We start from the raw sequence: 27,952 nt of genomic DNA, 5'->3' as shown, positions 1-27,952 counted from the left end.
AGATCATTTTCCGCTGTTGGACCTACAAACGGGTTAAGACCTGTGAAATGAGGGAGAGGAATCAGAAGTGTTCCGATTTTGAAAGTGTATTTGTGTTTTTTGATTTAGTTTCAATGACAAATACCAAGGAAAAAATATCAGGACTGATAAGATAAGATAAGATAACCTTTATTAGTCCCACACGTGGGAAATTTGTTTTGTCACAGCAGGAAGTGGACAGTGCAAAAGTTATGAGGCAAAAATTAGAATACAATAAGAATAAATACAGTACACAGCTGTACAGAATAGAATAAAATAAAATACTATATACAGTAGAATAAAATAAAATAAATATACAATAAGATAAAAATAGAATACAAATACAAATACTATATACAACTGAGTAAAAATACAACGATGACAGAAAGGATTATTGCACTTAGTATTATTGCATATGTATGGATGTGTGTGTTTGATCAGTTAAAGTCTTTATTATGGAGTCTGACAGCAGTGGGGAGGAAAGACCTGCGAAATCTCTCCGTCCCACACCGTGGGTGCCGCAGTCTCCCACTGAAGGAGCTGCTCAGTGCTGTCACAGTCTGCTGCATGGGGTGGGAGATGTTGTCCATCAGGGATGACAGCTTAGCCGCCGTTCTCCTGTCACTCACCACCTCCACTGGGTCCAGAGGGCATCCTAGAACAGAGCTGGCCCTTCGGATCACCCTGTTCAGTCTCTTCCTGTCCCCAGCAGAGATGCTGCCGCCCCAGCAGACCACGCCATAAAAGATAGCAGAAGCCACAACAGAGTCATAGAATTTCTTCAGGAGTGGGCCCTCCACTCCAAACGACCTGAGTCTCCGCAGCAGGTACAGCCTGCTCTGCCCTTTCCTGTAGAGGGCGTCTGAGTTATGAGTCCAGTCCAGTCTATTGTTCAGATGAACACCAAGGTACCTGTAGCTGTCCACAGCCTCAATGTCCATACCTTGGATGTTCAGTGGTTGCAGTGGAGAATGCTTGTGCCTGCGGAAGTCTACCACCAGTTCCTTGGTTTTACTGGCGTTGATCTGGAGGTAGTTCAGCTGGCACCAGTCCACAAAGTCTTGGGTCAGACCTCTGTACTCCTTGTCGTCCCCATCAGTGATGAGGCCGACTATTGCAGAGTCATCAGAGAACTTCTGCAGGAAGCACTGGGTGGAATTGTGGGAGAAGTCTGCAGTGTAGATGGTGAAGAGGAACGGAGCCAGAACCGTTCCCTGTGGGGCCCCCGTACTGCAGACGACCCTGTCCGACACACAGCCCTGAGTCCTCACATACTGTGGTCGGTCGGTGAGGTAGTCCAGGATCCAGGTAGTGAGGTGATGGTCCACTCCAGAGTTCACCAGCTTGTCCTTTAGAACCGAGGGAAGAATGGTGTTGAAGGCACTGGAGAAATCAAAGAACATGATTCTCACAGTGCTTCCAGCGGTCTCCAGGTGAGCGAGGGAACGATGTAGGAGGTGAATGACGGCATCATCCGCTCCAATGCCAGGCTGGTAGGCAAACTGAAGTGGGTCCAGTGATGAGCTTATTAGGCGCCGAAGCTGAGCCAGGACCAACCGCTCCAGGGTCTTCATCAGGTGGGATGTCAGAGCCACCGGCCTGTAGCTGTTGAGGTCCTTGGGGCGTGAAGTCTTTGGCACTGGTACAACACAGGAGGTTTTCCAGAGCTGTGGGACTCTTCCCAACCTCAGGCTCAGGTTGAAGAGGTGCTCCATCACCCCACACAGTTGGTCCGCGCAGGACCTGACGACCCTCGAGCTGATGCCATCTGGACCCGCTGCCTTCTTGCCATTAATCCTCCTCAGTTCCCTCCTAACCTGGGTGGTTGAGAGAGACAGGCTGGAGCCTTGTGTTGAGTGTGTATTGGATGCTGTTGTTGGGGGTGGGGGGGAGTGAGCAGGGTGAATAGAGGAGGTGTGAAGTGTCTGAGGTGGAACAGCAGCAGTGGGGGTGGGTGAGTCTGCAGCCGATGTTGCAGACTGCCTCATGGCTGAGTCAAATCTGTTGAAGAAATGATTCAGTTCATTTGCCCATCTCACATCCCTCCCAGGCAGAGAGTTCTGCTGTTTGTGGCCCGAGATGGTTCTGAGGCCTCTCCAGACTTCACCAACGTTGTTTTGTTGAAGCTGGTTCTCCATCTTCTGCCTGTAGCTCTCCTTCCCATTCCTTATCAGTCCCCTCAGCTCTCTCTGCACCCTTTTCAACTCCTCTTTGTCTCTGGATTTGAAGGCCCTCCTCTTCTGCTTGAGGACGGTTTTAATTTCTGGGGTAATCCAAGGTTTGTTGTTGGAGAAACACCGTACAGTCCTGGTAGGTACAGTGTTATCCACACAGAAGTTTATATAGTCAGTAATGCATGTAGTAAGGCTGTCGATGTCCTCACCGTGGTCATGATTTGGTGATGATTTTTATTTAAAAAATTGAAATGATCTTTTTGGGGCAACGTGATATGGTGCATAGCACTGTCACCTCACAGCGAAGAGGTCCGGGGTTCGACTATAAGCTTGGGCCATTCTCCCCGTATCCTTGAGGAATCTCTTCAGTTTCCTCCAAAGTCCAAATACATGTATGGGGTTAGGTTAATTGGCCGTAGGTGTGAATCTGTTTCTCTGTGTTAGCCCTTCAACAAACTGGCAGCTGGGATAGTTGGGAGTTTTAATCTATTGAGCATTTTACACAAGTTATAACAGACAGTTCAACACGTGGTTTTTAGCTTAGTTTTCGTCTGGCCTGACCAATGGGCTCCGGTCATGGTGAGGCGTCCGTCATCCATCGACAGTCCATAATAAGACACGTTACTTCTCCCAGAGTACTGGTTAGATTTTAGTGAAACAAGATTAATTTGTCCTGCCGGTAACTGTGAGCCCCACTGACACCTTAGGGGATTTGAATGTTTCCATACGTCACACATTACAATAACCTGTGACTTGAGCGACCAGATCACTGACTTTGAGGTGACCTCTAAATTCTAATACAGTCTGCTGTCTTCATGCGTAAAACAGTAAATGATTTTCATCATCTCACAGTTTGAAATGTGTACTTGTCCTGATTTTTTGCACTGCAAAAGAAATTTAGCCGTTCTCTAATCCTTTCACATTCCCAAGAATCTGCCGCTGCTATGAGTGAAGCAAATGATGGAAATCACAGTCACAAACATACCCTCCCACAAAAGATAAGTGTTTTAAACTGCATTCTTTGTAATGACGAGTAGGGGGCGACTTCAAAAATTATGGTGCCATTTAGAGTAAAATGGACAGTAAAGCATTCCCTACCTTGTGACTGACAAGTCATTAAACTATGAGTGTGCACAACCTTGCTAACTAATTTCTTTTATATCCTATTGCTGGTTACTTTCAGGATCAGTGTGGATTTTCCAATACCACAAATGTTGTAAGTGTTGTGATGCCATAAGCCAACTTGATCTCTCAGATGGCCCCAATCAGAAAATAATCAATAGAATACCTCTTTTTGCATTTCTTGTTCTCTTCGATGTGGGCGCCCCCGTGTGGTCACAGACTAAATGGTAAATAGCCTGCATTTGTATAGCATTTTACTCAGTCCCTAAGGACCCCAAAGCGCTTTACACTACATTCAGTCATCCACCCATTCACACACACATTCACACACTGGCAATGGCAAGCTACATTGTAGCCACAGCTGCCCTGGGGCGCACTGGCAGAGGCGCCCCAGGGCATCCACATATGACCATACATGACCTTTTTGAAAGGGTGGTTCCAACATCAGAGATACTACAGTAGTATGATAGCTTCAACATACTGAATAGAATTAGATTTGTCAGTTCTACACTTTAAATTGCGTCTCATGTAGTTTGATTTGATCATTTTGTGTGTTGAACCCTAACCAAAAACAACAATAACCTAAACTTTATGGTTATTCTTTAACAAAAACTAAGTTGATGACCTGCATCTAAAACCCGCGATGCATGTTGGGTACTGATTATCAATCAACGAAACATGAAATGTCCAAATGTGCTCTACCAAAGCTGATAAATATATAAGAGCTGCTTATAAATCTCTGATGTTTGTCACCCTCGGTCCTGAAAAGAACGCCTGTAGATGTTTTCTGGATGTCTCTCCTTCTGGCAGACAGTCATAACGAGCACCTGCGTTGTGGACCTGCTGGGCTAAGTACAGTGTGCATACTGTGTAGTGTACATACTGCACTTTCAACACATACAAGTGTGCACATGTGTGATGGAAGTGTTTGACACCAGTCCCGTCTCAGCATTTGGACTTTTGAAACGCACCAACACAAAGGAATTTGCAGATTCTCTGCAGGCCGAGACAAACCTGTGACATCTTCACAGCACAACATCTCGAGCTTTCTACAAACCAGGAATGCAACCTGGCAGAAAAAAACAGTGATTAAAGAGGGTAACAGGATCAGCTGTAATCAGCTTGTCCTGAGAAAATGCCAGGGATTTTTCATCCTTTGTCAGGTCAATCCAAGAGGTGATTTCTTTTCCTATTAATTATCTGCCATGCCGCAAAAAAAGAAAAAAGAAAAAAATATCATATCTCCAGCATGAGCAACTGTCTCTGCTTTCTTTCCAGAATTATCAAAATAGGCAGTGTGGGGAAGCGAGCTATACAGTGATGTGCGTGCCCTCTCATTTCTTTGACAAAGAACAATGGCTACCTCATAACTCCAGAGTTTCTTCAGAAGTGGGGGGGGGGGAATAACGATTATCCAAAGACATGTTCTCTCATGTGACAAATTCTGTTTTCACAGGCCAAATCCTTTGGTGCCTCTCTGCTGAAAATATTCCGAGCTTGTAATAGAGATTTAATCAGAAGATAAGGAGTGGCCTGAGCACTGAGAGACGGAAAGAGAGAAGAGTGATGATCGTGCATCTCGAGCTTATCGCTGATGGAATAGCTCAATGACATCCTCTATTTAGCCCGAATGACAGCCGCCTTTTATAGCACCCGCTGGAAGACAGGTCACGAAGGAAGCCAGATCACCTTCTCTGCCACACAGGTGTATGCTGTGTCAATGCTGCCCTCTTTTGATCGTGTAAGGAATATCATCAAACCGGCTCAGCTTTTTTACACTTTCATTCTTGTATCCTGGAAACTACGTGTCCACTTATACCCTACAGCTTAATTTATGGGCAACACAAGAGGGCTGTGTTAAAAACATATTACAGAATATCATCAAAGAGGAACTTTGACATGGTTTGACACCTTTGAGTTAATTTATTGCACATTTTTAAAATTGTATGTATCCTAACTTCAAACATTGCATCAGACAAATTTTAAAAAGTGATCGATCATCATGTCAATGTTCAAGTTACTTCATTTAACGGCTCTTATCCATTGCCCTTCCAAAGCTGGTGAAAAAATGTAATTAAAAGATTCATTTCATAAACACAAACACATTCTGTTCAAGCTTGGTCCTAAAGGGCATGCTTTAGTATTGTTTCTAAGGCACACAGGGCAGGGCAGTAAAGATCAATTACTAAGTTGCTGTGTGAATTCAAAACTGTAGTCAAAACCCAATGAATTCTTCAATTTATCTCACACAGTCTTAAGTACAGTCTTATGGTGCGATGTGGAGGCTGTGTATATGTACCCTAGACCCATGGTTTTCAAACTTTGGCTCTGATGCCCTTGGTGGGGCATTACTGGGGGAAGCATGAACATTCTTTGGCATCTAAGACAAGGTTTGAGAACCAGCGGGATAAACTATGCCTCTAATGCTCTTTAATGCCACATAAGTAACATGACATTAACATACTGTGTGTAGGCTCATTTTTAGCCAGCGGAGCTGCTTCTGATACTGTCCTAAAACAGCAGGGAACCAAATGGAAATTTGAAGCCTAATATTTGCAAAACACACATTAATTATAATGGATTGGATTGATATAGCACTTTTCAAGACACTCAAAGCGCTTTACAATACCACTGTTCATTCACACACTGGTGGAGGCAGCTACAGTTGTAGCCACAGCTGCCCTGGGGCAGACTGACAGAGGCAAGGCTGCCATATCGTGCCATCGGCCCCTCTGGCCAACACCAGTAGGGTAAAGTGTCTTGCCCAAGGACACAACGACCAGGACAGAGAGCCCGGGGATCGAACCAACCTTCCGGTTACAGATGCGATTCCCAACCCCCTGAGCCCTTATTATCACTGATGCAATCCAGAGCTACACTGTTGCACTGTGGTTGATGAACTGCCCCGTGTTTCTTGGGCAAACACGCCTCCAGATGTTGCCACAGCCTCCATCAGTTGTTGCTTTACTGCTGTGACTTGTGAAAATGTACATGAAAATAATGTTTTCAAGCTCTTTTAGTGAGATTATAAACAAGATTTGATTTGATATGTCACCACTCACTGTGAAGTATTTTAAGGCTGCCTGAGAAATTGCCCTGCACCTCTCAACAACTCTGAACAATAAAATTAAATGCTAATTGTAAAGCTGTTGTTGAGATCATTGGCTGTTAAGTTTCAAAGAGCTGAGACACTCAAACCATGAATGGCCCACTTTACCTAATGGCCCACTTTACTACAGTTTACCTTATTAGCATTTTAAAGAAAAATACATTTAGCATCTGTTGCAAGGTTGTTGGGTTCTGGTTTTGTTTTTTCCCTTACAGATTAAGAGCTGAAAATACAAATAAAATAAAATCAGTTTCTGGTCTCAGCCTGGCCACAAATATTCTTTAAAAAAATGTATGGCTCTGCCATTGTTCAGGATTGTTTAGGAGCTATTGATTTAGATTAATGACATGTCACATGGGCACGGGAGGAAGCAAATACACACTTTACGAATTTGAACTTAATTTATTTACAAGAATAGTAATACATTATAGGCAACTTTAAAAATCTGTACACTGTACATTCAAGGCTTTGAGAATTTTCCACCCTCAATTGCAATTTATCCCCACTAGGTGGCTCTGCTCCTGTCAGCATGTCAGTCTCTGATCCACATCAAAACCAAGGCCTCCAAATGGGTGGGGAAGAGTTTGGTGCCAACACTTCCCTGTGTAGAAGGTTTGAGGGGGGTCTCATTGTGGTGAGAGGGGAGAGGCTGGAGTGAGGAACTGTGGGTGAGAAGCTAAAGAAGGAGGTGTTGGAAGATGGAGGTGAAAGGCTGGGGGGGATGGAGAAGAGAGAGGCAAATGACGCAAAAGAAGAGGTGGCATACATGGAGAAAGAAGGGGAGAGCCAGGGAGAAGGAGGAGGGCTCAGGTAGTCATGGCATGGCGTGGAACAAGCGAGAGGCTGAAATGGGGAATAAGACGGGAAAAGCAAAACGGGAGGATCTTTGGAGTTGGATGAGCAAATGGTATCCACAGATGCTGCGCGCTGGTTGAAGTCTGGTTTCAGCTGCAGACCCTCTGCGTGATGTTTAAGCCCCTCAATCAGGCTTGTTCTCTGTGCCGGTGTTATCCTGTGCATGTAGCTGGTCAGCTGGGCCACACACTGCTGAAAACCTGCGCTCTCTCTGCCAAAGAGAGGAGGAGCATTGGACTCCGAGTGGCCACTGTCTGCCAAAGGAGCATGAGTATCAAATGAGTCTGCAGGATGCAAAAAGACAGAGATGTGAGGGATAAACAAGTGGAACATGAATATGCTGGTTTTAGTTTGATTTTGCTTAACTAACCATTGCTCGGGCCCTTTTTATCAGTCCACTTTTGGAGATAGTCAACAGCCAAGTCCAGAATCTGTGCTTTCTCTATTTTTGGATTCTGCAGCCGCTGTTGATGATGGACAGGTCAAATCAAAGAACAAAGGAGAGGAGAAACCGTTTTTTCCCACTGCATTTATGGCTTACTTGCCAACTCATACACAGTTAAGGTTGTTCAGACATTACTCACTGGATCAGATGTGGCATTCATCAGCAGATGCCTCAGTTCAGCTAGACTTTGATTTATTCGATCTCTTCTCTTCTTTTCCACAACTGGCTTCAGAGTCTTTGAGAGGTCACGACAAAGCTTTGCTTTAGTGATGTGATGAAAGTTCAACACAACGAATGCTGACTTCACTGCTTTGCTAAAGCTAAGAAGCTACTTTGTCCTCGTCTACCCAATTTAGAATAAGAACATTAGCTTACAGTGATAAAAAGTTTTCCTAATCCCAAAAAGAATCATGCAATATAACACAGAATAATGATACAGTTTCCTACCCTTTTCCTGCTCTTCCCATCATTCTGGGTTTGGTTTTGGAGTTTCCTGGTCATGTTGCAGTGCTCTATCTAAATGTCCTCCAGCGGTTTAAAGCCCCCTGCCTCCTACAGGGGGACTTATAAGTGCACCTCCTGCGACCTCTGATTGGCTGGCACGTGTGCGTGATGACACTGACCAGAGACTGGAGTGACTGTGGGAAAACCGAAACTTGAAACCGTTACCAACATGGTGACAATTAAAGACAACATGTTAAATCTGTGGCTAAACGTGTGGCCTATAGATAGATAGATAGATAGATAGATAGATAGATAGATAGATAGATAGATAGATAGATAGTTTTTTTTAATAAGGAAAGAGGTTTGGTTGCAACACCAAGAAGGTGCACTTGGTGAAGTGAGATCATGGGAAACATCCCATTTTCGTGGGAACAGGGACAAGGTGAGAAAACGAGCAGCTACAAGGACTTTTGTGACGTGTGAGACATCAGCACGTTGCATGAAGTGATTTTTGTCCTTCCTTTTCTTTAAAGACCAAGTTGAGATGAAGGAGCAGGGCGCAAGTTGAAGATAGCCTCGTGTGTTGTCTGCGTTTGCAGCTTTACGCACACAAGATAATCGTTAAAAACTAGATTTAAGCAACTTCGTGAGCGCACAGTTGTAGATATGGGCCAAATGGGAGAAGGGCAAGTTGGTGTGCTGACGTGATGACGTGTGAAGATGATGATTATGACACCCAAGCGTTAAGTGTGTGCCAGTTTCTCCTTCGGGACAGTTGGTTGGGTGTTTGGACTTCACACAAACTCTTTCAAAATCAAACCACTTGTCGACCTCGCTCCACGTTCCCAAACCTGTCAGGTCCGACACGCCAGCCTCCTTTGTCACTGGCACACACGAGGAGTCACCATATTAGAACTGAATGCTCCATTTCTCTGCTAGAAGGGCAGCATTTCAGACCAGTCAGTTTCCATCCTAGGTTTCACGGGCTCATTATTTATGGGGCGGGTTCACGTGGCTTAAATCCTGCACACATTAATGCTCGAGCGCACTCGGAGACCCAAACTGTGCGTTTACTTGTATTTGCATTCACAACTTGAACACCTAATTCCTTTCTATATCTATATTTTATATCCTCATGCTGGAAATGGTGTATCTTAAAGAGCGAGTTTCTTTCCCGACTGCCATAGAAACCAGGGCTGATCCCCGGGCCTCCACTAATCGCCCTTTCTTTGATTTGAAACGGAAGTATCATTGCTTTTGAAAAGCTACTTAATCTCCTCTGGATCCCCGTGATCCGATCATCCCAGTGTTATCTCCACACTCTTTAGCCCATTATGAGGATCAGGGTGACCATAAATGCAGTGCACAGAGAGCTACACCAAGCTAAAAGCGCAGTTAACGCCAACTTCACTCACTCTGCGTCATGTGAGAACACGCAGGTCGCACTGAAACAGTCGTTCAGCTCGATGATTTCACTATTTGTATTTCGATAGTTAATAAGTACGCCCGGGAAAGATTTTTTTTAAAGAAGGAAAAAAAGTGGGTCTCACCAGCATGACATGTTGGAAACAATTACAGTAGATCAGGGTCAGAAATACATCTGTTAATGTATAAAATGTTTAAGGCCAAACACATGAAACAAACAAGTTTAAAGAACAGCAAAAACATAACAGTGTGTGGAAGCGAGATGCCGTGAGGGCATCCATGTTTGTTATTCAGTAGAAAACTAGAAAAAGTAGATTTTTTTCTTGGTGATGTTGATAATGATCATTACACCTGAGTGTAAAAATCAACTTCTAAAAAGTCTTGAGCCATTCCTCGTGGCTTTATGCTTCGCCTCCAGTGACTTTCTGTAGTGTTCAGGCTTTATGGAGGATTTTGTGTTTTTCTGGACATCGAATGCTTTTTCATATATTTTCAGTTGTTGTATCTGACCACTGTCTAAGCAATATCTTGGGGATTTTTTTGTTTTTGTTTGCTTGTTAAGCCACTTAACATCATTCAAGCATAAAAAGGCACCTACCTTAATGGAGCAAATAATCTATTTTATTTATTTTGTTTTAATATTTCTGTATTTATTTATTGTTACCAGCGGCCTCTATCTATGGGGCAAAAATGCCAAATTTAAGACACAATTTGACATGCAGAAAAATGACTATTTTTTGCACGAATAAGGGGATTCCCAAAGAGATTTTATTCGAAACATGGCGTGTGCACTTTGTCCTTAAAAAAAAAACAACAACTGAGGACAATCCACAGGTGGAGGACAAAAGAAGAACATGCAGGCCTAAAAACATATCACCAGCTAATGAAAATATCAGTAATGAAAAGCACGTCCTTAAGAAACAAGGGAACAAAATCCTGACACAAGACCTGAGAGATGCCACTATTCCTTCAGCCATTCTTACAGTTTTTTTTTTTTATTGGTTTGGTACTATTTTCATAACTAAAGTGTGCATTTTTAAATCTCTCAGTACAAAACTCACATTTGATCACATTTGTAACACCACTAGTCATTCTTTAAAATCTGATGTCATGATTTCATTGTATTTGCACATATTTTCATTCCACTTAATCATTGTTTCAGAACACATGATCATTGTGATATATTTTGAGAACATTTGCTTTAATCACCCAAACAAAACAGTAAGATCTTTTTTCAACTTAGTACTTTTACCAATCATTTCATTCAGGAGCAAATAATATAAGGTAAGCGTTTCAAATTGTCCCTGGTGATGAATGAGTGTAACTGAACTGTAAAACTTTACACAGCAAATATTACACTTATGTTCAGACATAAAAAAAAAATATATATATATATATATATATATATATATATATATATATATATATATATATATATATATATATATATATACACACACACACACACACACGAAAAAGGGAGAAAAAACAACAAGTCATTTACATAAGCACAATATATTTTTTATTTTATTTTCATCACTTTTACACAATTAATCAAGCCGGTCATTAACATTGGGCCATGAGTTTTCATCAACATCACAGTGGATGTCTTCATTGTTCAGGCACCGTGGGAAAAATCTCCTGGCATGACGAATCCAGGCTTGACATTGCTCAGCAGTTATATCACCACAAGCTTCACACATGGCTTGAAGAAGGGAGACATGCTCATGGGGATGGCGATCATACACCTTCCACCTCCATGTAGAGATGAATTTCTCAATTGGGTTGAGGAAAGGGGAATATGGTGTGTTTGAAACCATTCCTGAACCAGCTGTGCATGGTGGAAGCTGACATTGTCCCACACAACAACATAGACGATGTCTTCTCCCTGACAGGCCTGCTCCAGTTCATTTAAAAAAAACTATCAGGTGTTCAGTGTTGTATGACCCTAGAACTGGTCTACAGCCTACCACACCATCTTCAGATATAGCTACACACATTGAGATGTTCCCCCCACATTGTCCAGGGACGTGGATGGTAGCCCAATAAGGTTACGTCATCTGTGTCTAGTTTTTGCCAGATTGAAACCGGCCTCATCAACAAAAATATACTTGTGATGATTCACAGCAGCATCCAGCTCCATCACCCTCTGTTACAGTAATTGCATGCCAGTTTAGTGTTGTATCTGAATATATTCTGAACGCAGTTGTTTCACCTGGACATTGTTCCTCTCAAAAGGAACTTACAAATGACCAGACAACAATCAGTCAAGTTGAAAATCCATGGACATAATGAATGATTCATTGATTAAACATTAAGATCGGTTGAATTAAATGACAAAAAAATGTATTAAACTGAATAATAAGGGATGCAAATCAAAAATTTTATAGTGATAACATTATGAAAGGCAGTAACTGTGAACGAAACATTTATTTAGATGAAACACTTATTTTGTGTAGTGAAAAGGATATTATGTCATTATGTGTATTGTACTAACACAATTGAAAATATGCTGAAATGTTTGAAAAAGGTGCACTTTTGATGATCTGTTGTGATATAAGTACTAAGAGTTTTGAAAATGTACCAATTGCTTGTGGAAACTGCGCCAAACCAATAAAAAAACTGTAAAGGAAGGAATTAAGGGGTGGAAGGCTGAGGTCTACCACACTACACACGAAAAATCAGTGCCGAAAAATCAAAGTCTGAATCTGGGGTGCTGAATCCAACTTTACATTTTTGTTTAAATCGTCATCAGCATGTGGAGAGGAGGCCAAGAGAGACGACTGAGTGTATTTATGCAAAACAATAATCCTATAAATCGAGTGCCTGTTCAACGTATTCATTGGATCACCATTTTACTTTCCAAAAGAACAATTAGACAACTGTTAATGGCATCGCGTTTGCTTTTTTGTTTGTTTTGAACGAGTCTCTTTGAGTGTTAGGTTTTTAAGGTATTCTGTGTCGGGGTGCACAAGCAAAAAGGCAACATGAGGCTGATGAATTGATGAAGAAACGCACAAAAATAATTCAAAATAGAAATATGAATGAGGCAGTGTTTGCGCAAATACCGCTGATCTTTATTTTCAAGCATCAAGCAGACACAAGCATTAACCGCAAAGAAAAAGGAGTAGACAGAGTTCATGCTTTTGGGGAGCCGATCTAAAAGAAACTGTCCGAGTTAAATGCGTAAAAAAGGCAGGCCTCGTGTTTAGCTGTTTCACTCGTTCAAAAAGTTCCATTAAATCAATATACATTTTTAATAAGAGTGCCTAAACAAAATCATTTAAAATTCAATGGAAGCGACGGCTGTGTCGAACCACGTGACTCAGATTCTTTCGGGTGTCAAGAGGGGGCGTGACCGTGTGCACGGGGATCAACAAATTGCAACAAGGGCGCAAACTTGTGTCATTCGTTCGGTTTGGATCTGCAGCAACGAGGAGAGGCACGAGACAAGCATGAAGGCTATATCTTCACCTGGAGCTCGAGGACAGAGGGCCGCCAGAAGGGTGAGTTACATCTCCGCAGGAGCAACACTTTGTGCAAAAAGCGCGATCTTCCTGTTTGCAGTCTAAAGTGTTTTACTTTTTCGCCCACAAAGATTTCTAAACCTCAGATGGAGAAGCGCAGGCGGGAGCGCATCAACCACAGTCTGGAGACTCTGCGAGTTCTGATGCTGGAGAGCACCCACAATGAGGTACGTCTCTGCGTCGTAGTTTTAATTTCGATTGTTCATAATGTTTTTGTTGTTGTTGTTGTTGTTATTTATTTTATATGCTGTTTGTGAGTGATTTGATTTTAATGCAGAAACTAAAGAATCCGAAAGTGGAGAAGGCAGAGATTCTAGAGAGTGTGGTCGATTTCCTGAAGGCAGAGGAGGATGTACAGAAGGATCACCAGGCTTCAAAGAGGGCCCTGTCCGTGGAGCAGAGACCGGCCTGTGCCTGCCAGTCCAGCTACCATGACGGCATGAGGACCTGCCTGCTCAGGGTCAACCAGTTCATAGCCAGCAAGAGCCAGGAGGCAGGGGAGCCCAGCGGAGCGGCTGTTCGGGCTTCCTTTACGCTTCCAGAGATCCCCATGCACCCCACCACTCCCGGCCACATTCACCATCCTCCTGCTGCTCTGCCTCCTCATCCTCTGCCCTTCCATCACCCCCAGCTCTCTCACCACTACCTGACGCAGACGGCTGGCTTCCACGCTGACACCAGCAATCTGTCCCCCGCAGGTGTGGGGCACATCCCTGATCCCCTGTGGAGGCCCTGGCCTCAGTGATTCCAGCATCAAGACCGAGGCTTATGTGTCCTTGTAACTACTGTACCTGCTGTAACTACTGTACCTGCTGTAACTACTGTACCTGCTGTAACTGTGTATTTTTTAGGCTACTGCGCAGCCTGTATTTAGCTCACTCAAGTCACTTTCTATTACCTCGCACATGTACGAGTGTAATCAGTGATTTCTCTTTTTAAAACGTTGAGCCTCACCTATATGTGCTCATAAGTTTTTTGGGGGGGGTTGGGGTTTTTTTTTTCCACATTTACGCATCAGTACGTAAAACATTTATTTGTGCTGACAGGACGGGCGAAAAATTGCTTTCCCTGATTTACTGTTGCTGAGGGTTTTGTTTTTGTTTTTCCCTCTTTTTTTTTTGGCTCGAACGTGTGTATATATTTGAGCCACTGTGTGTGAGAAATAATTCATGAATGTGTTTGCTGAGTCTTCAATAAAGACACAGTTTGCTCAAACCTCCCAGAGTGGCCTGTTGTATCGTGTGAAGCTTTTAAAGCTGCTGCACTTGTAGATGAAACGGCCACAGGATAGTTAACCACAACGATCGACAGTTATGACATCCTTTGTGATGCTGATAGGCAGGCGAATCATCAGAGCAGTTTTTTTTCAGGGGTAGAGGAGCAAACAATGGCGCCCATTCACACACTGTCCAGAGTCTAGACTCCTTCAGGGTGCGGCACCATCCAATCCACAAAATCCTCCCACGTCAAAGAAAAGGCTATAGGAAACTAAAAAGCAAAACCAGGTGTGAAATGGAATATATATATATACATACACACACACACACCTGTGGGAGGGGGGGTCAACATTAGGGTCTTTTCTTATTCTTTGATATGCCGACAGCTTTTTTCGTTAATTTCTCTGGCATGAAGTAATGTTGCTACTATATGAAGTAATGTTGCTACTATTTAAATGTCCAACATATTATAAATGAGGGATCGATAAAGGTGAATGTCTGGTTTAAATCTAGTGCGTTTCCTTTTCAACAAATTTTATTGTGTTTTGTTCAAACAGAAGCCAGAAAAAAATAACAAAAATTAGATTTACATTTTTGCATTGAATCATTTCTAACTAAAAGCCTTACTAAGAAATTATCTAAATATGTTGATTTATTTGTTAAAGTGAGACCTTTTACCGGGTTTAAATTGACTCGGAGCCTCACTGAAATTGCTGTATTGTTTTATGGTGCATTACTTACCCTACATACAGATTACAGACTTTACAAACCAAAGTTATATAGCTGGATGCTCCGGCGGATCCTCTTTTCATAGTTACAAATCTTTAGTTAACTGAATGCAACATTTTTCTGAATGCTTGTGTAATGTAAAATAATGTAAGACTTATAGATTATTCCTCTCACAGATACGATGCAAAAAAATGCTTCTGAGGGGAAATAAATGCAAAGTTAATTATACAAGTTTTAGTGTAAACTGTAGAGATCCACAATTTTAGAATGAGCTTCAAAGCAGTTGCTACTAAAACCATGTATGATAAAGACCTTTTAAAACTATTGGATTGGTGTTATTTATATGTGAGGATCCTTGGGTTATTTTAGGATATTTGCATTGATTTAGGGTAGGATGATAATATATGCTGAAAATTATATATGTATTTGGTCCATGTTATCTAAAGTTTGAGTCCCCATTTATAAGCTTTATATAATATTATGTTGGACCTTGTATTTGAGTTGATTTGTGATTTAAGAATAAACTGAAACTATTCCAAACTTCTTAAATCTTATTCTGATAATTAAACACACATAAAATAAGTGAACTAATTAAAGTAAATACATTATATAAATACAAATATATTAAACTATATTAACGTCCAGATGGTAAAATGGTCTGGTTGAGTAATGTAGGTTTGCCAGTTTTGTTGAGGTATATTTGATGTGGTCTGTTTCCACCAAAGACCTATACTTAGAACATACTAACAAGGTTCTGTAAAAGGAGCATATTGGATATATTCAGCCAGTGTCTTGATGCATCTCCATCATTTAGATCTTGGGGATATTCAGCCAGCAAGTGTTTTGCTGTTGTTTGTGTCATCAAAGCCACTGAAAGGACAGCATCACGGAAACTGTCTCTGGTGGTGAGGGGAGGGGGGCTGATATTTATTTAGCCTTGAGAAACTTTGAAATCCACGTTCTGGGTTTTGGTGACAGATTTGATGAAACTGTCTGAATAGGCTACCGCCAGGTGTGATCAGTGCGATAACAGCCTCGATTGTGTGCTTATCTGCATTTGAAAAAAAGATCCACTCAAAACTGGGAACTGCCCCCGATCAGCATTTCAATGCACGCTGGATGTGATAGGTCACAGCCCAACGCTTACCCGTCCTGGATAAAGTAGCGGTGATTGTCCTGCAATCATCCCCTTTTATTTGAAAATGTAACTGCTCTCGTTTTCCCTTCACATCGCTGAAATGCCTTAAGTTTTTAAAAAAATGACAGAGGACACAAATAAAAGAAGACATTTTAAAGAATGTATGTTTTTCTGTGTTTGTGCGTCAAAACTCACAAACTCATCCACAGCTTCATGTTTATAGCGACTTGAAATATCGTGTGTCTCTTTAAGTCTCCTTATCAAAAATCCTACAGGAATTCCTTCAAAGTGCGTTTGAAAACATCTATCAAAGGAGGTGTTAGTCCCGCTGCGCTGATCTCTGGACAGGATGCTCCTTTGTGCGCCTCTAAGCTTTAACCGCACGAAGAAAAGCCCACACAAGACTAAGTAAATCAATTAAAGTTGAAATCAGATTAGGTTTCATTAGAGGGGCATCTGTCTAAATGAAGATCAAACAGGTCAACAGGAAACTTGTTTTTTTAAAGGCGCTGTGAAGTGGATAAGAATACAACCTATAAATCAGATAGATTTGCTCAGAATGATGCCAGAGAGGACATGAAATTGAATTTTGTCCCAAAACAAATATCCCAAACTGCAGCGGAAAGTGTTTGACTAAACCTGCAGATCAGCAGTTGCTCCCGCCCGTGATGGTTTTCCCACATTAGGGAGAACACAATAAACACGCCGTTTGCCCTCCACAACAAAGCATTTGACGCTCGCAGGAGACACAAGTCAGAGCCACAAAATACAGCACATGATTTAATAGCAGGTAAACAGACAGTTTTTATTGTCTGAAATCAATAAAAAACAAAACAAAGCAAAGTATCTCTCTCGTGTAGACCGACTAAATACCCGAACGTTCAGCTGGTTTCGGTCTGTCAGTGGCTCGGCTCTGGCTGTGTTTAAAGCATATTGCACCTCCAGGTGTTAATGGGTCTGCTGGAGCACGCGCGCTGGAGATAACCGACTCGTGCACGAGGACACCTTCGTGTCGTAGTGCCAATTACCGCACGTCCTCGTGAGGTTAGCGTTAGCCAAATTAAGGATACTCACAGCAGATGTGAAACATTTTAACGCAAACCGGTGATGCAGGAGTTTGAGCCCGTAAATGCGCTCGGCTTCGGCTTTTACACATGTAGCCTACGCTGCAAAGCAGGGTTACAATTACACAGGTTAGCGGCGAAATTCAGCAAAGAAACCGATTTACGTGCGACTTTTATAACACAATTGGTATTTCTTCTGTATGAACAGTTTTTAAAAGCTCAAAATCCGCTGGCTGACAACAGTTTAGTCGCATATCTATATTAATTTAGAGTATATGTTTTTCCTTTAAACCCTCAGACAGGCTTCACTTCTTGACTATTAGTGAACCCCTCCGCTGGTGGTAAATGGAGAGGAACGCACATTCATTGAGTTGAACAAAGCAGCACCGCTGTGCTTTTTTCTCTGCTGTAAGCTGTGGAAGAGGTCAGTGACTGGACAACATCTGCTCTGGTGGCAACCAGCATGCCCCAGTAATTAAGGCAAATGTTCACAGAAACAAACACAGAGTGCTGCACAGGCCTGGTGTGTAATTTGTCAGGATGCAGCACATGTCCTAAAGGTAAAATGCCCCCTAAAATGAAAACTAACGCAAAGGTGATGGTTCATGACAAAAAAAAATGTTTATTCGTATCAAGAGAAAAGTCACAGTAATAACACTGCAAAGAAATGCCAAGAAACAAGCAGAGTGTCGCAGGTTTACATGATATTAACTACTTTGTGTAAGCGTGCGTGCAGCTACATCACTCCATCAGACTTTGCCCACAGCGAGGCCCTGTGCTTTCTGAAACTCCTGTTGTAAACTTGACAACACTTCTCGATGCTGTTCGGATTTCTTTTCCATGTCTTTCAGTAGCGTCTCATACCTCTGACTGCAAAAGGACAAAAAAAGGAAACCACTGAGTTTTAAACACACACACAAATGAGGAATATTTAAATCCCATTCTTGTACACTGAACATCTGTAATTATTCAGGATTATAATACTTTAACATTTAATATCTCAAACCATTCAAACACAAAAAGAACGCTACCTTAAATTAAGTATTACAAGCCCACACACCCACATTTTTGCATTTTGCATTTTGTTGCCTTGTACTTGTGACATGTGCAATGACAAAGTTGAATTCTATTCTATTTTTATCTATAATTGTACAAAAAAATGTAACCCGTTTAAAAAGCACAAAGTGGCAATAAAACTGAATCAAGAAGTTAGTTTAGTACTTTTGCCTAAAGGACTCTGGTCTTTTTAAATCTTCTTCTGCTATTATGTAATCTCAGTGAGGAGAAAAGACTGACACAGATCAAGCTCATGACTGCCCTCTACCTATGAAGGAGCACAGTGACACAGCTAAAGTCTGTTCTCATATCTACAATGGAGTCATCTGTAAGCTGCCTGCACAGTTCATTTTTAATGGGCAGGCATTGTTTCTGATTTTATGAGGTTCCAGTTGTCCCAAAACTACGTTCACATGTGAACTGTAGTGTTTACCACAGTATTAGACATGTGGCTATAAAAACACTTTGGAACAATACATATTGGAGCAATAATCAGCTGCCTCTCCAGTGAGTCCAGTGAAAAGACTCTGGTTTCACTGTCTTAAGGTGCAGACTGGAAAAGGACTTCAGTCCACAACAGGGGAAATGGAATCAATTTGACCATAACATGAGACTTTCTTTAGAGGCAGCTGGGTGATATTGAGGACAGCTACAAAACTGGCTTGGTGTGCACACCAGTGGGGAAACATGAGGCGGGAAGACCTGGGGCAACACAACAAGAGCAAGGGCACAGCAAGATGGATCTATTCTCCTGGACAGATTGCAAACAATGGGGAAAAAAAACAAAAAAAAAACATGAAGTAATAAAATACTTTTTCAAACACTGTCCCATGTATGTCGACAAGGACAAGAAGAGCAAAAAGATGAAAGAATTAATGTTGGAAGTTGAACTGAAACAGACAAATGTTTTCCCAGAGCTGGTTTAATTAGCTCTGTAAGTATAGCCTGGAGTTGAAGTTAAAATGCTTCATAAGAGTCTTCTGTTGCAGATTCAGGCCACAGTGGGACCAGAATATTGGCACAAAAGGAACCTCTGAGTCCACTGTATTTAGTCTACAGCGAAGCAATAGTAATCCTAAACAGATTTGCTGACTCCCACCACATCCTGAACTCATCCTGAACAAAACTAATTTCCCATGTGTGGGACTGATAAAGGTTATCTTATCTTATCGGAAAAGAAAAGAACTTGGACTCTTATCAGTTATTCCTTGAGCTTAATATGACTAAACAACATGACAGCTGATTTCAGGAAGTCATGCACGTGTCCAAGACTGACTGCGAAGCAGCCTTTACAATAACACCAATAACACCTTGAATTACTGCTGCAGTTGGTGATGGCGCTGCTTGTCTTTTTACTTGTGTGCAATCACCAGTGAATCTGAGCTCTTGGACTTGACGGTAGTTTTTTTGTTTAAATTGAACTCTCTGAATGTCACAAAATCTGCAAAACTGATGAGTCTCAGTTATAGACCAGAGGAGGCCAATTAATTTTCCCAAGAACCCGGGACTGTTGTGGAGGATTGCACCAATAAGTTGAACTCAGATGTGCTAAATATGAATTCAATATTAATTTTAACTTCTTTATAAGCTTGTTGGGGCAGCCATCCAAAACCGCCCCAGCTTCTCATGTTCTCAAAAATCATTGCCCACCCCCAATATAGACGGTGTGTGCGCCCGCTCCACCTCTCCCCCATCATCACAACACCTACACTTAGTCAACTCACAGCGGGTGTTTTGAATCATAATTGATCCCCAGTGACCAAAACCTCATGTATTCCCATAGCACTGTGAAGGTGTCTTCACACATTGGTGTGGGTGAAATGGCTTACATTTCTCCGTTGATGTACTCCAGCCTTTTGGCTACTGTGGCTTTGGCCTCATCTAGGTCCTGCTTCACTAATACAGGACCAATGAGCTTATAAACGGTGTTTGAGCAGTCCAGCAGATCAAGCTCCTGGAAAGACAAAATGAGATCTCGTGTTTACTACAGAACACAACACATACCGCAACATAGAAACAAATGGTATGCCAATGGTGCTATCAGTGAATATAATAGCAAATAAGCGATCATAGTTACCTCTTTAACAATGTTGTTCTCTGTCAGCTGCGTCTCGAGCTTCTGTCTGGCTGACATGCTCTTGCTAACCTCTGAACAATACACAGTTAGCTAATCAGGGGAGGAACTGGTTACATTTTAATTACAGCGAAAGTATTGTTGCGACTATAATTCAAATGAATACGGCAGTTATAACGACACACTTTAATGTATATCTACCTTTCCTAATATGGTCAGTTAGCTCAATGCATCATGTCACACTAGGAGAAACCACGCAGGGCTAGCTAGCACCCACCTTTCTGCATCTGCGCGTATTTCTCCACTTCCACCTTCAGCTTCTTTTGAATGGCTTCTGCCATATTTGTGTTTGTTTTAAATAGTACTGTCGAGTGAGTAAATGTTTCAAAGAGATATAATAAGTTATAGATGATATGGCATATGAAAGCTCTATGCGAGCTAACCGGAAAGGGCAGAGGCTAGAGCGGATATTAGCTCATCCCTTCAAAGTAAGAGCACAAATGGGTAAGGGCCGTGTATTCGCGACCAATAAAGTAGTCAAATTAAACCATTCAGTCTGTGTATATTCATGTATATTTATATATAACTTATTAATATGTGTTTCCCTTAATAACTAATTTCCCACTTATTAATAGGGTGTTTTTTTACACCGCCATGTGTGCGGCTGTTTACGACACCGTTTTACGACACCGTACGCGCAGTTCCTCTTCGCTTCGGTTCAAGATGGCTTCGTCGTTTTGGAAAGGTGTTGTCGGCATCGGACTTTTCTCCTTAGCTCATGCGGCTTTCTCAGCGGCACAACGTGAGTTTCATTGCACAGAGCCAAAGACACGTCTCTGTAGCTATATTTAACGCACACTGTCTCCGGTATCACCGGGTAGCTCGACAAAACAGCAGCTCGGGCCTTTTGGCTAGCTAACATCATGCTAGGTGGGCTCTGCTCCGCTTTGAATGGGGCGCAGTGGTTGCGATTGAAATCTTTTCCTTGCAGTGCAGAGTCAGTGCTAGTGGTAGACAGCTATCTAGAGTAATGGCATTTCTTTTGGAGCCCTTTTTAGAGTTGGCTAATTAGCACTGTTTGTGTGAGGTGTTCATTTTATTAACTGCATTAGCTCAAACATGTTTCTCCCATCAGATCGATCATACATGCGACTTACAGAGAAGGAGCACGAGACGCTACCAATTGATGTGAGTAACTTTTATCCTTACTTTCAGCCTTCTTCCTGATTTCAAATACTTTTCTTTTTTTTCTTTTTGTTTTACCAAGCGTTTTCCTTCTTTATGTTTCCAGATTGTACTGCAGACTTTGTTGTCATTTATCATGACCTGTTACGGTATTGTCCACATCGCTGGAGAGTTCAAAGATATGGATGCTTCCTCAGAGCTGAAAAACAAGTAAGCTGACTTCACCTTGGCACACCTCCACTCCCTCGGCAGTGCAGTTGTTTTTTTTGTCCTCTGTCACAGGGGAAGCTCATGGCTCACCACCTCAGCGACATTTATAGTAATATTACTGTGAAGCTGTTCACCTCGAATCCCACAGATGCAGCTTTACATCACACAGCTAGTGTGTTGAAAGCCTCCTAAGACTGAAAACGTATTCAAAGCAAAGCCAAAGAATGGGGCCTATACGTGAAAGTAAATGAAAGGTTGCTGGGTTGACAGAAGAACTTTGGGTCACAGTGTGACATTATTATAACTACAGCTGCAGGTGACAAGATGGTGTTTTGGCTGGAGCTTCAGTCTGTTGTTCAGTGTTATGAACATTGACTACTTCAGCTGTTAGTGAAGGGAGGAGTTGTGTGCCTGTCTAGTATCATACTGTTGCAAATGACTAAAATTATTAATTCAATAATTTTTAGCAGTGATTAATATGAGTCTTTGTGCTTAAACTGTAAGAACTGTGTAACATTACAAACAAAACATACATTTCTGTAGTACATAGAAAAAGTTCATGTGTTTCACTGTCATTTATTTGTTTATATATTCATTACTTTGGCATTGTGTGTATGGCTGTAGGTAGGTAGGTGAGGTGTTTATCAATAGAAAAAGCTGTCAAATTCATGAAAATACTGTTAAACCCAGGCTCTATACCCTTGTTTACATTTTTCAAAGGCATGGAGTGGGCCCGGTCTGAATCCTTGTCAGGCTGAATCTGGTACCTAGGCCTCATGTTTCCCATCCCTGCTTGATCACCTTTAATCCATCAGTGAGGTTTTATCAGATCAGATAAAAGAATGAATAAAGTGATTAGGACGCAACTGCAGCAGCAACATTGTATAAACTAAGCAGTCTTTGGCTACGTTCACACTGCAGGTCTTAATGCTCAATTCCGATTTTTTGATCAAATCCGATTTTTTTTGTCTGCTCGTTCACACTACAATTAAATGCGACAGCAAACGTGCTCTAGTGTGAACGCTCAAAGCGGCCCGCATGCGCAAAAGAAGATGTCACACACAACGCGCTCTGTTTAGACCCAGACCAACAGCATTGTTTGACTGATGGCCCTTAATATGAAGACTTCGGACTTCACGTTTCCCAATTTTTGCTTTAAGTTATTTTGTTATTTACATAATAATGTAAATAACCTAATAATGATCCTTATTGCTGTTTAAGAGAGGAGCGGTGCTTCAAAGGATAGCTGCAGATTTCTGTCAGAATCTGCAGATTATACAGTACAAATAAAATGTTTACGTTGTCTTCCCAACAGTTTCACTGACATCTACACTGGATGGCCAGGAAGCGTTCGCGTTGTCTTCTCGGGCGCTTCTCTGGCGCTGATAATTGGCTTCAGTCTTGTGTCGGTGACGTAAAAGGCGAATTTAATGCGACTTGACCATTCAAACAGCAGTCGCTTTCTGAAACATCGGATATGTATCGGATTCAGTACCACATACGAAAGTGACCCAGATCGGATTTGAAAATATCGGATTTGCGCCGTTCACACATGATCGGATATGGGTCGCATAGGGTCAAAAAAATCGGATTTGATGCGCTTTCGCCTGCAGTGTGAACGTAGCCATACATAAGAATTAAAGAGATGTTTTAAAGAAGTAAGGCGGTAAGAAAGCCAAACATAAGTGACTTGTTCATGTTGTGATCTGCTAACTGGTTAGTTTGAGTGCTGAACCCAAAATATAGGCAAAGTTTTTACAGCGGGAGTGTAACCACTTCTAGATTTAATAAGTGAACCCTGTAGATGCAAATCGGCAAGCAAAGCATCCCACATGAGAAATCACAGCTTGAATGTTACACAGTTGATGCAATTCTCCCCTGAAACTTTCAATTTTACCTGAAAAATGTCTCATCTGATGACTGGACACTGGGTTGTCCACACTGCAACACTAATGATTCCAGTGGGTGTTAACATTGGTTTGTTTCTTTATTCTAACTCTGTATTGGGATGTAAACACACTTTTCTGTCCCTTCTCTCCTACAGGAGTGGATTATATAATTTAACAAATGTAATCAATCTCCATAACTTCCTGCCTCTTGGTGCCAGTGTTTAAGACGTTTTTCTATTTTCTTTCTTTCCCCAGGACTTTTGACACTCTGAGGAACCACCCATCCTTCTACCTTTTCAATCACAGGGGTCGGGTGCTATTCCGCACACCAGAGGAGGAGCCCTCTTCTGTACGCAACCAACAAGCTCTGCCCAACCCCATACGGTTACGCAAGCTGGAGCATTTGCACTGAGACTGGCCTTTTCCTGTCTGTAACACGGTCATTGTCAGATAAGATTTGTTTTTGTTAGGCAGAAGGAGGGAGAACGTGTCAGAATTCATCTTTCTCCTATTTAACTTTTCTTTATTTTTTTGTAAATAAACTAATAATGCTGTCTGAACATGCATCTCTGTCCATAACGTGGTTGCCACCATATTCAACACTGACTGTGCCAACCCCTCAGTTTTTGTTTTTATTATTTCCAAGCAGACTTGTTTGTATATACAGTATGTAAACGCTTTGGAGTCTTAAAATACTGAGACATGTACCCCTTTGATCCCTTCTGAACTGAACTGGGATATTACTCTCCTTTGTATATCTTTTGTATGAAGGGAATAACAAAGCCTGCTTTGGTTGCTGTTTCGTTTCAAACACACGTCAGCAACTGAAAACTTTGTCAACTAAAATGAGATTAATCAGTGGACTCTAATATTTGCTTTATTATTTCCAGGAAGCATAAATGATCTGTACACAAAATGGTTTTTAAGTCACAGGAAATGAGGTGAACACTGGGATGGGCGATATTAGAGCGCTATTATAATGAGACTGTGAACACTATAAGGCAGACTAGCCAGTACTGGTACATTAGAGTGGATTTTTATTTCCCTTCATTTTACATTTCGTCAATATTCAACAGATTGTTTTTAATTTAATAAAAGGCATACTGATTTTACGAAGTGTCCAGATCTCCTTTTTTGTTGTACTTGGGCTGGAATATTGCTTTTGTGAGACAAAACTAAGTGGACTATTTATTTTCCAGGTAATCTATTTATGCAGGAAGAAGTTGGTACGCATGGCTTTAAAAAATTTAATTACTATAGTGACAGTCTGCAGAGCTGTGCTGTACCTGTGACCTTGGTGCAGGACTGCTGCGTCACAAAAAAACCCTCCTGATTCAAAAAACCTGCAGCTGCTTATGATGGACACTAGGTGGCAGTCAAGGCTAAAGTTCCAGTCTGGGTTAAAATGGAGCAAACTAACAAACCATGTAGAACAGAAATGGAGAAAAAGTACATATTAAATGCTTGTTTCACTAATGTGTCTTTAATATAAAAACACAAGAATCAAGTAATTTAAAAATTGAGACTTTAAAAGATTTCGGAGATGTACTGGTGCAATTTTCAAGAACAAGTGTGATGTGCAGAGCTGCACTAAGTACACAGGGATCAAGTTTATGAGCTGCATCATAAAGTAGGAGGTCATTTCGACCACGTCTACACGCTTAAATTCGCGGAGTTGCTGATGTGTGATTGGCTCGCAAGACACCTCCAATAACAAGCAGTTGAACAGGCGTGCCTAATAAAGTGGCTGCTGAGTGTAAATGCAATTCCAGCGTTTGCAGGCCTTTGTAAAATTACAATTTGTTGTAATCAATGACAAAGGGTCACCAAGAAAATAGGTCCAGCTGCCGTGCGTGTCGCAGAGCTCTGCTCCACAACTCCATCACTCTGTCAGACACACACTGAAAGTGTTGTGTCTGCAGCATTTGCTCAGTTTAAAAGTGAGGCTTTACAAAAGAAACACAGACTCTAGAGACTTTATGAGGGTTAAACCAAAACTGCTTGAATAAAAAAGATGAAAGTAAGCGAGCTGTGTGCTCATCAACTGTTTAAGTATTTAAAAAAAACACCAACTTCAAGCTAGAACTACACAGTCTGACGCACAAAACACCGTTCTACCCGTGGCTTAATTTTTTATCATTTTTTTTATTTTTTTGTTTTGATGAAAAAAGAAGTAGGTTCATAAAACTTTCCACTTTTTATATGTATTTTAACAGTTTACAAAAATGGCTTTGAACATTTTTCTTTCAAAATATTTCTTAGACTCTGAGATAAGCAATTTCACAAAAATAATCTCTATTCCCTATGAACATTAAAAAGTAGTGTACATCTGTTGTAAAAACAAGGAGAACTCAGGAGGAGTGCTGACACCGGGTTCATCTGAAAAGCAGCAGAGGAGAAATGCAAAAGGTTCAACTTCAACAAAAAGGCGACTGCTGGATGCAAAACTGCGTTACGCTGGGGAACCACTGGAGCGTTTGAGGTGTGAGGATGACTCGGGCGTGAGTGTGCGCCTGTGGAGTTGCAGGAGTGACCCATGTTGTATTGCTGTGATGGCAGGTGAGAGGAAGAATGCTCCTCGGTCACTTAACCAGTAAACACTGCTGCTTCTGTGCAACTATCACAAAAAACACTGATTCGGCTACTTGGTGCTGTCCTTCAAAGTCACGCTTTAAAAGGTTGGAGCTGGTTGTGGGTTCAGAACATGTTGGGAGCTGCCATGAGTGAGGCATATGTGAATCTTATTTAATGCTGTTTGGGGTTGGGCAATATGGTCATATTCACACTATGAGTTTGCTATACTGACTCAAATCTATTACACACCAATACTGAACACAGTATTTTCCATAATGTGCAGCCTGCTGACTGATTTAGCCATAAATACACATTTCTAATGCATTCCCAGAAAAGCAACGCTTTATCGCTACTAAGGGTGGGTTTAAAAAACTCACTTTTCTGATTCAAATCGATTTTAGCTTGAATAACACGTTATCGATTCATTATATCCTGAATTGATTTTTAAATACAAATGTATTTTACCAGCAATGTCAGAATCTCCGGTTAAAGCTCACAAAATTATTTCAGCAACCACCAAACAGCTAAAACAGAAAACGAGAGCAGGTAAACGGATTCTGCACGAAGCGCGGATTGTTCAGCCGATGGCACGGACACGGACACGCCGTCGGGCTGAAAGCCGACATCTCACAGATTCTGATGCTGAAGGTTTGGATGTCTCAAATCTCTGTTTTCTGTTACTTCTGCTACTATGGCACTCATAGTCCTATTCCCATATTGCCCACCTCTGATGCCAGTGCAACCAGTAATAATCATATTGATCAACAGTAACATGGACAACAAAGTGCATCCTGTTGCCGATTTAACACAAAAAAATATGAGGGTTTGTCTTGCTTCTGGACAGTATTTCTCCTTCCATCCGTGAATTTCCATGAATGCACATTTTATTACCCATAAAACACTTTTCAGACCAGCTGAAGAAGGGCCTGTTTTGTTTTGTTTTTTATTTTTTAGCATAACTATCCCAATAAGCCAGTCTACCCACTGCTTTGCTGGCTTACTGTGTTATCTGTCTAATGGAGTGTATGTGTGGTTTCTGAGCAACGTCCCCATACAGACAAAAGCCATATGGGTGTTTAAGGCATCTGTCAGAGGATTATTTTTAAAGTGTCTGTACTCATCCCCAGTGGAGCTGCTCCCCAAGGCCCCTCCTCTGAATAAGCCCTCTGCCTCTAACAGGATGTGACGTACAGCACAGGGACTATCAGTGCATTTGTTCCTCTCCCAAGCTGGTTTCCAAATCGGAATTTCTGAGGCTTGGTCTAGAGGGATGCCTCTCTTCGGGTTGCGATGTCCAGCCGGCAAGAAAATTTAAGCAAAAGTGGCTTTGTCACTACCTGCCATGGTCATTGGGAAGCTGTGGTGTTGTTTGCTTCTCCTCCAGCTCCGTGAGGGCGTTCTCCAGCTGCTGGATCAGTACTCGCTTCTTGAACCTGTTCGGGACATGTTTAGATGTTACTTTGGATCACAGCGACGACTTTTCAATAACAGGAAGAACAAGGAGTTGTGCGACATCAACCTCACATGAAATCAGTGTAAGAAGAGACAGAACAGATGAATCCACAGATGAACTGCGGCAAGGTGTTTGGAACAAGTGCAGTTGTAATGCTGGTGGGAGCTCACACTATCGATTTGATTTCCTTTTCCAGCTTACTGCAGTGGGAACCTCAAACTTTATCAGAGTGCTGCAGATGAAT

General features: G+C 41.7%; 5 protein-coding genes across 6 annotated transcripts in view; 2 read left to right on the top strand and 3 right to left on the bottom strand.

Moving 5' to 3' along the window:
- Positions 1 to 6,893: 6,893 nt before the first annotated feature.
- her11 (hairy-related 11) lies at positions 6,894 to 8,288 on the bottom strand. The gene is made up of 4 exons (XM_085473960.1): positions 8,171 to 8,288; positions 7,863 to 7,958; positions 7,649 to 7,742; positions 6,894 to 7,562 (listed from the first exon to the last, which is right to left on the bottom strand). Exons 1-4 carry the CDS (start codon positions 8,222 to 8,224, stop codon positions 6,973 to 6,975), a joined length of 834 nt encoding a protein of 277 aa, XP_085330086.1. The 5' UTR covers positions 8,225 to 8,288; the 3' UTR covers positions 6,894 to 6,972.
- Positions 8,243 to 27,952, bottom strand: part of ints6l (integrator complex subunit 6 like) — a 41,176-nt gene continuing 21,466 nt past the window's right edge. Inside the window, exons 18-19 of one of the 2 annotated variants that reach the window (XM_085473920.1) lie at positions 27,593 to 27,688; positions 8,243 to 8,361 (exon numbers count right to left, since the gene is read on the bottom strand). In XM_085473920.1, the coding sequence (XP_085330046.1) occupies positions 8,259 to 8,361; positions 27,593 to 27,688 (199 nt within the window). In that variant the 3' untranslated portion in view covers positions 8,243 to 8,258. Of the gene's footprint in view, positions 8,362 to 24,454; positions 27,689 to 27,952 lie in introns of those variants that run through there. The other variant, XM_085473941.1, reaches the window with a different exon arrangement.
- On the top strand, positions 13,015 to 13,925 carry her5 (hairy-related 5). Its single transcript, XM_085465669.1, has 3 exons — positions 13,015 to 13,098; positions 13,191 to 13,286; positions 13,397 to 13,925. The coding sequence occupies exons 1-3, from the start codon at positions 13,048 to 13,050 to the stop codon at positions 13,862 to 13,864; spliced, it is 615 nt and encodes a 204-aa protein (XP_085321795.1). The 5' UTR covers positions 13,015 to 13,047; the 3' UTR covers positions 13,865 to 13,925.
- On the bottom strand, positions 17,864 to 20,888 carry pfdn6 (prefoldin subunit 6). Its single transcript, XM_085473998.1, has 4 exons — positions 20,675 to 20,888; positions 20,401 to 20,471; positions 20,153 to 20,277; positions 17,864 to 18,137 (listed from the first exon to the last, which is right to left on the bottom strand). The coding sequence occupies exons 1-4, from the start codon at positions 20,736 to 20,738 to the stop codon at positions 18,017 to 18,019; spliced, it is 381 nt and encodes a 126-aa protein (XP_085330124.1). The 5' UTR covers positions 20,739 to 20,888; the 3' UTR covers positions 17,864 to 18,016.
- On the top strand, positions 21,085 to 24,793 carry mmgt1 (membrane magnesium transporter 1). The gene is made up of 4 exons (XM_085473986.1): positions 21,085 to 21,199; positions 21,533 to 21,585; positions 21,689 to 21,792; positions 23,937 to 24,793. The coding sequence occupies exons 1-4, from the start codon at positions 21,121 to 21,123 to the stop codon at positions 24,091 to 24,093; spliced, it is 393 nt and encodes a 130-aa protein (XP_085330112.1). The 5' UTR covers positions 21,085 to 21,120; the 3' UTR covers positions 24,094 to 24,793.

The sequence above is a fragment of the Copadichromis virginalis genome, linkage group LG2, assembly GCF_057382275.1.
Source record: "Copadichromis virginalis isolate Kocher_CV1m ecotype Utaka linkage group LG2, C_Virginalis_male_GT1.1, whole genome shotgun sequence".
NCBI lineage: Eukaryota > Metazoa > Chordata > Actinopteri > Cichliformes > Cichlidae > Copadichromis > Copadichromis virginalis.
The sequence above is the reverse complement of the archived record's forward strand: the minus strand, read 5'-3'. Positions and strand labels throughout refer to the sequence as shown.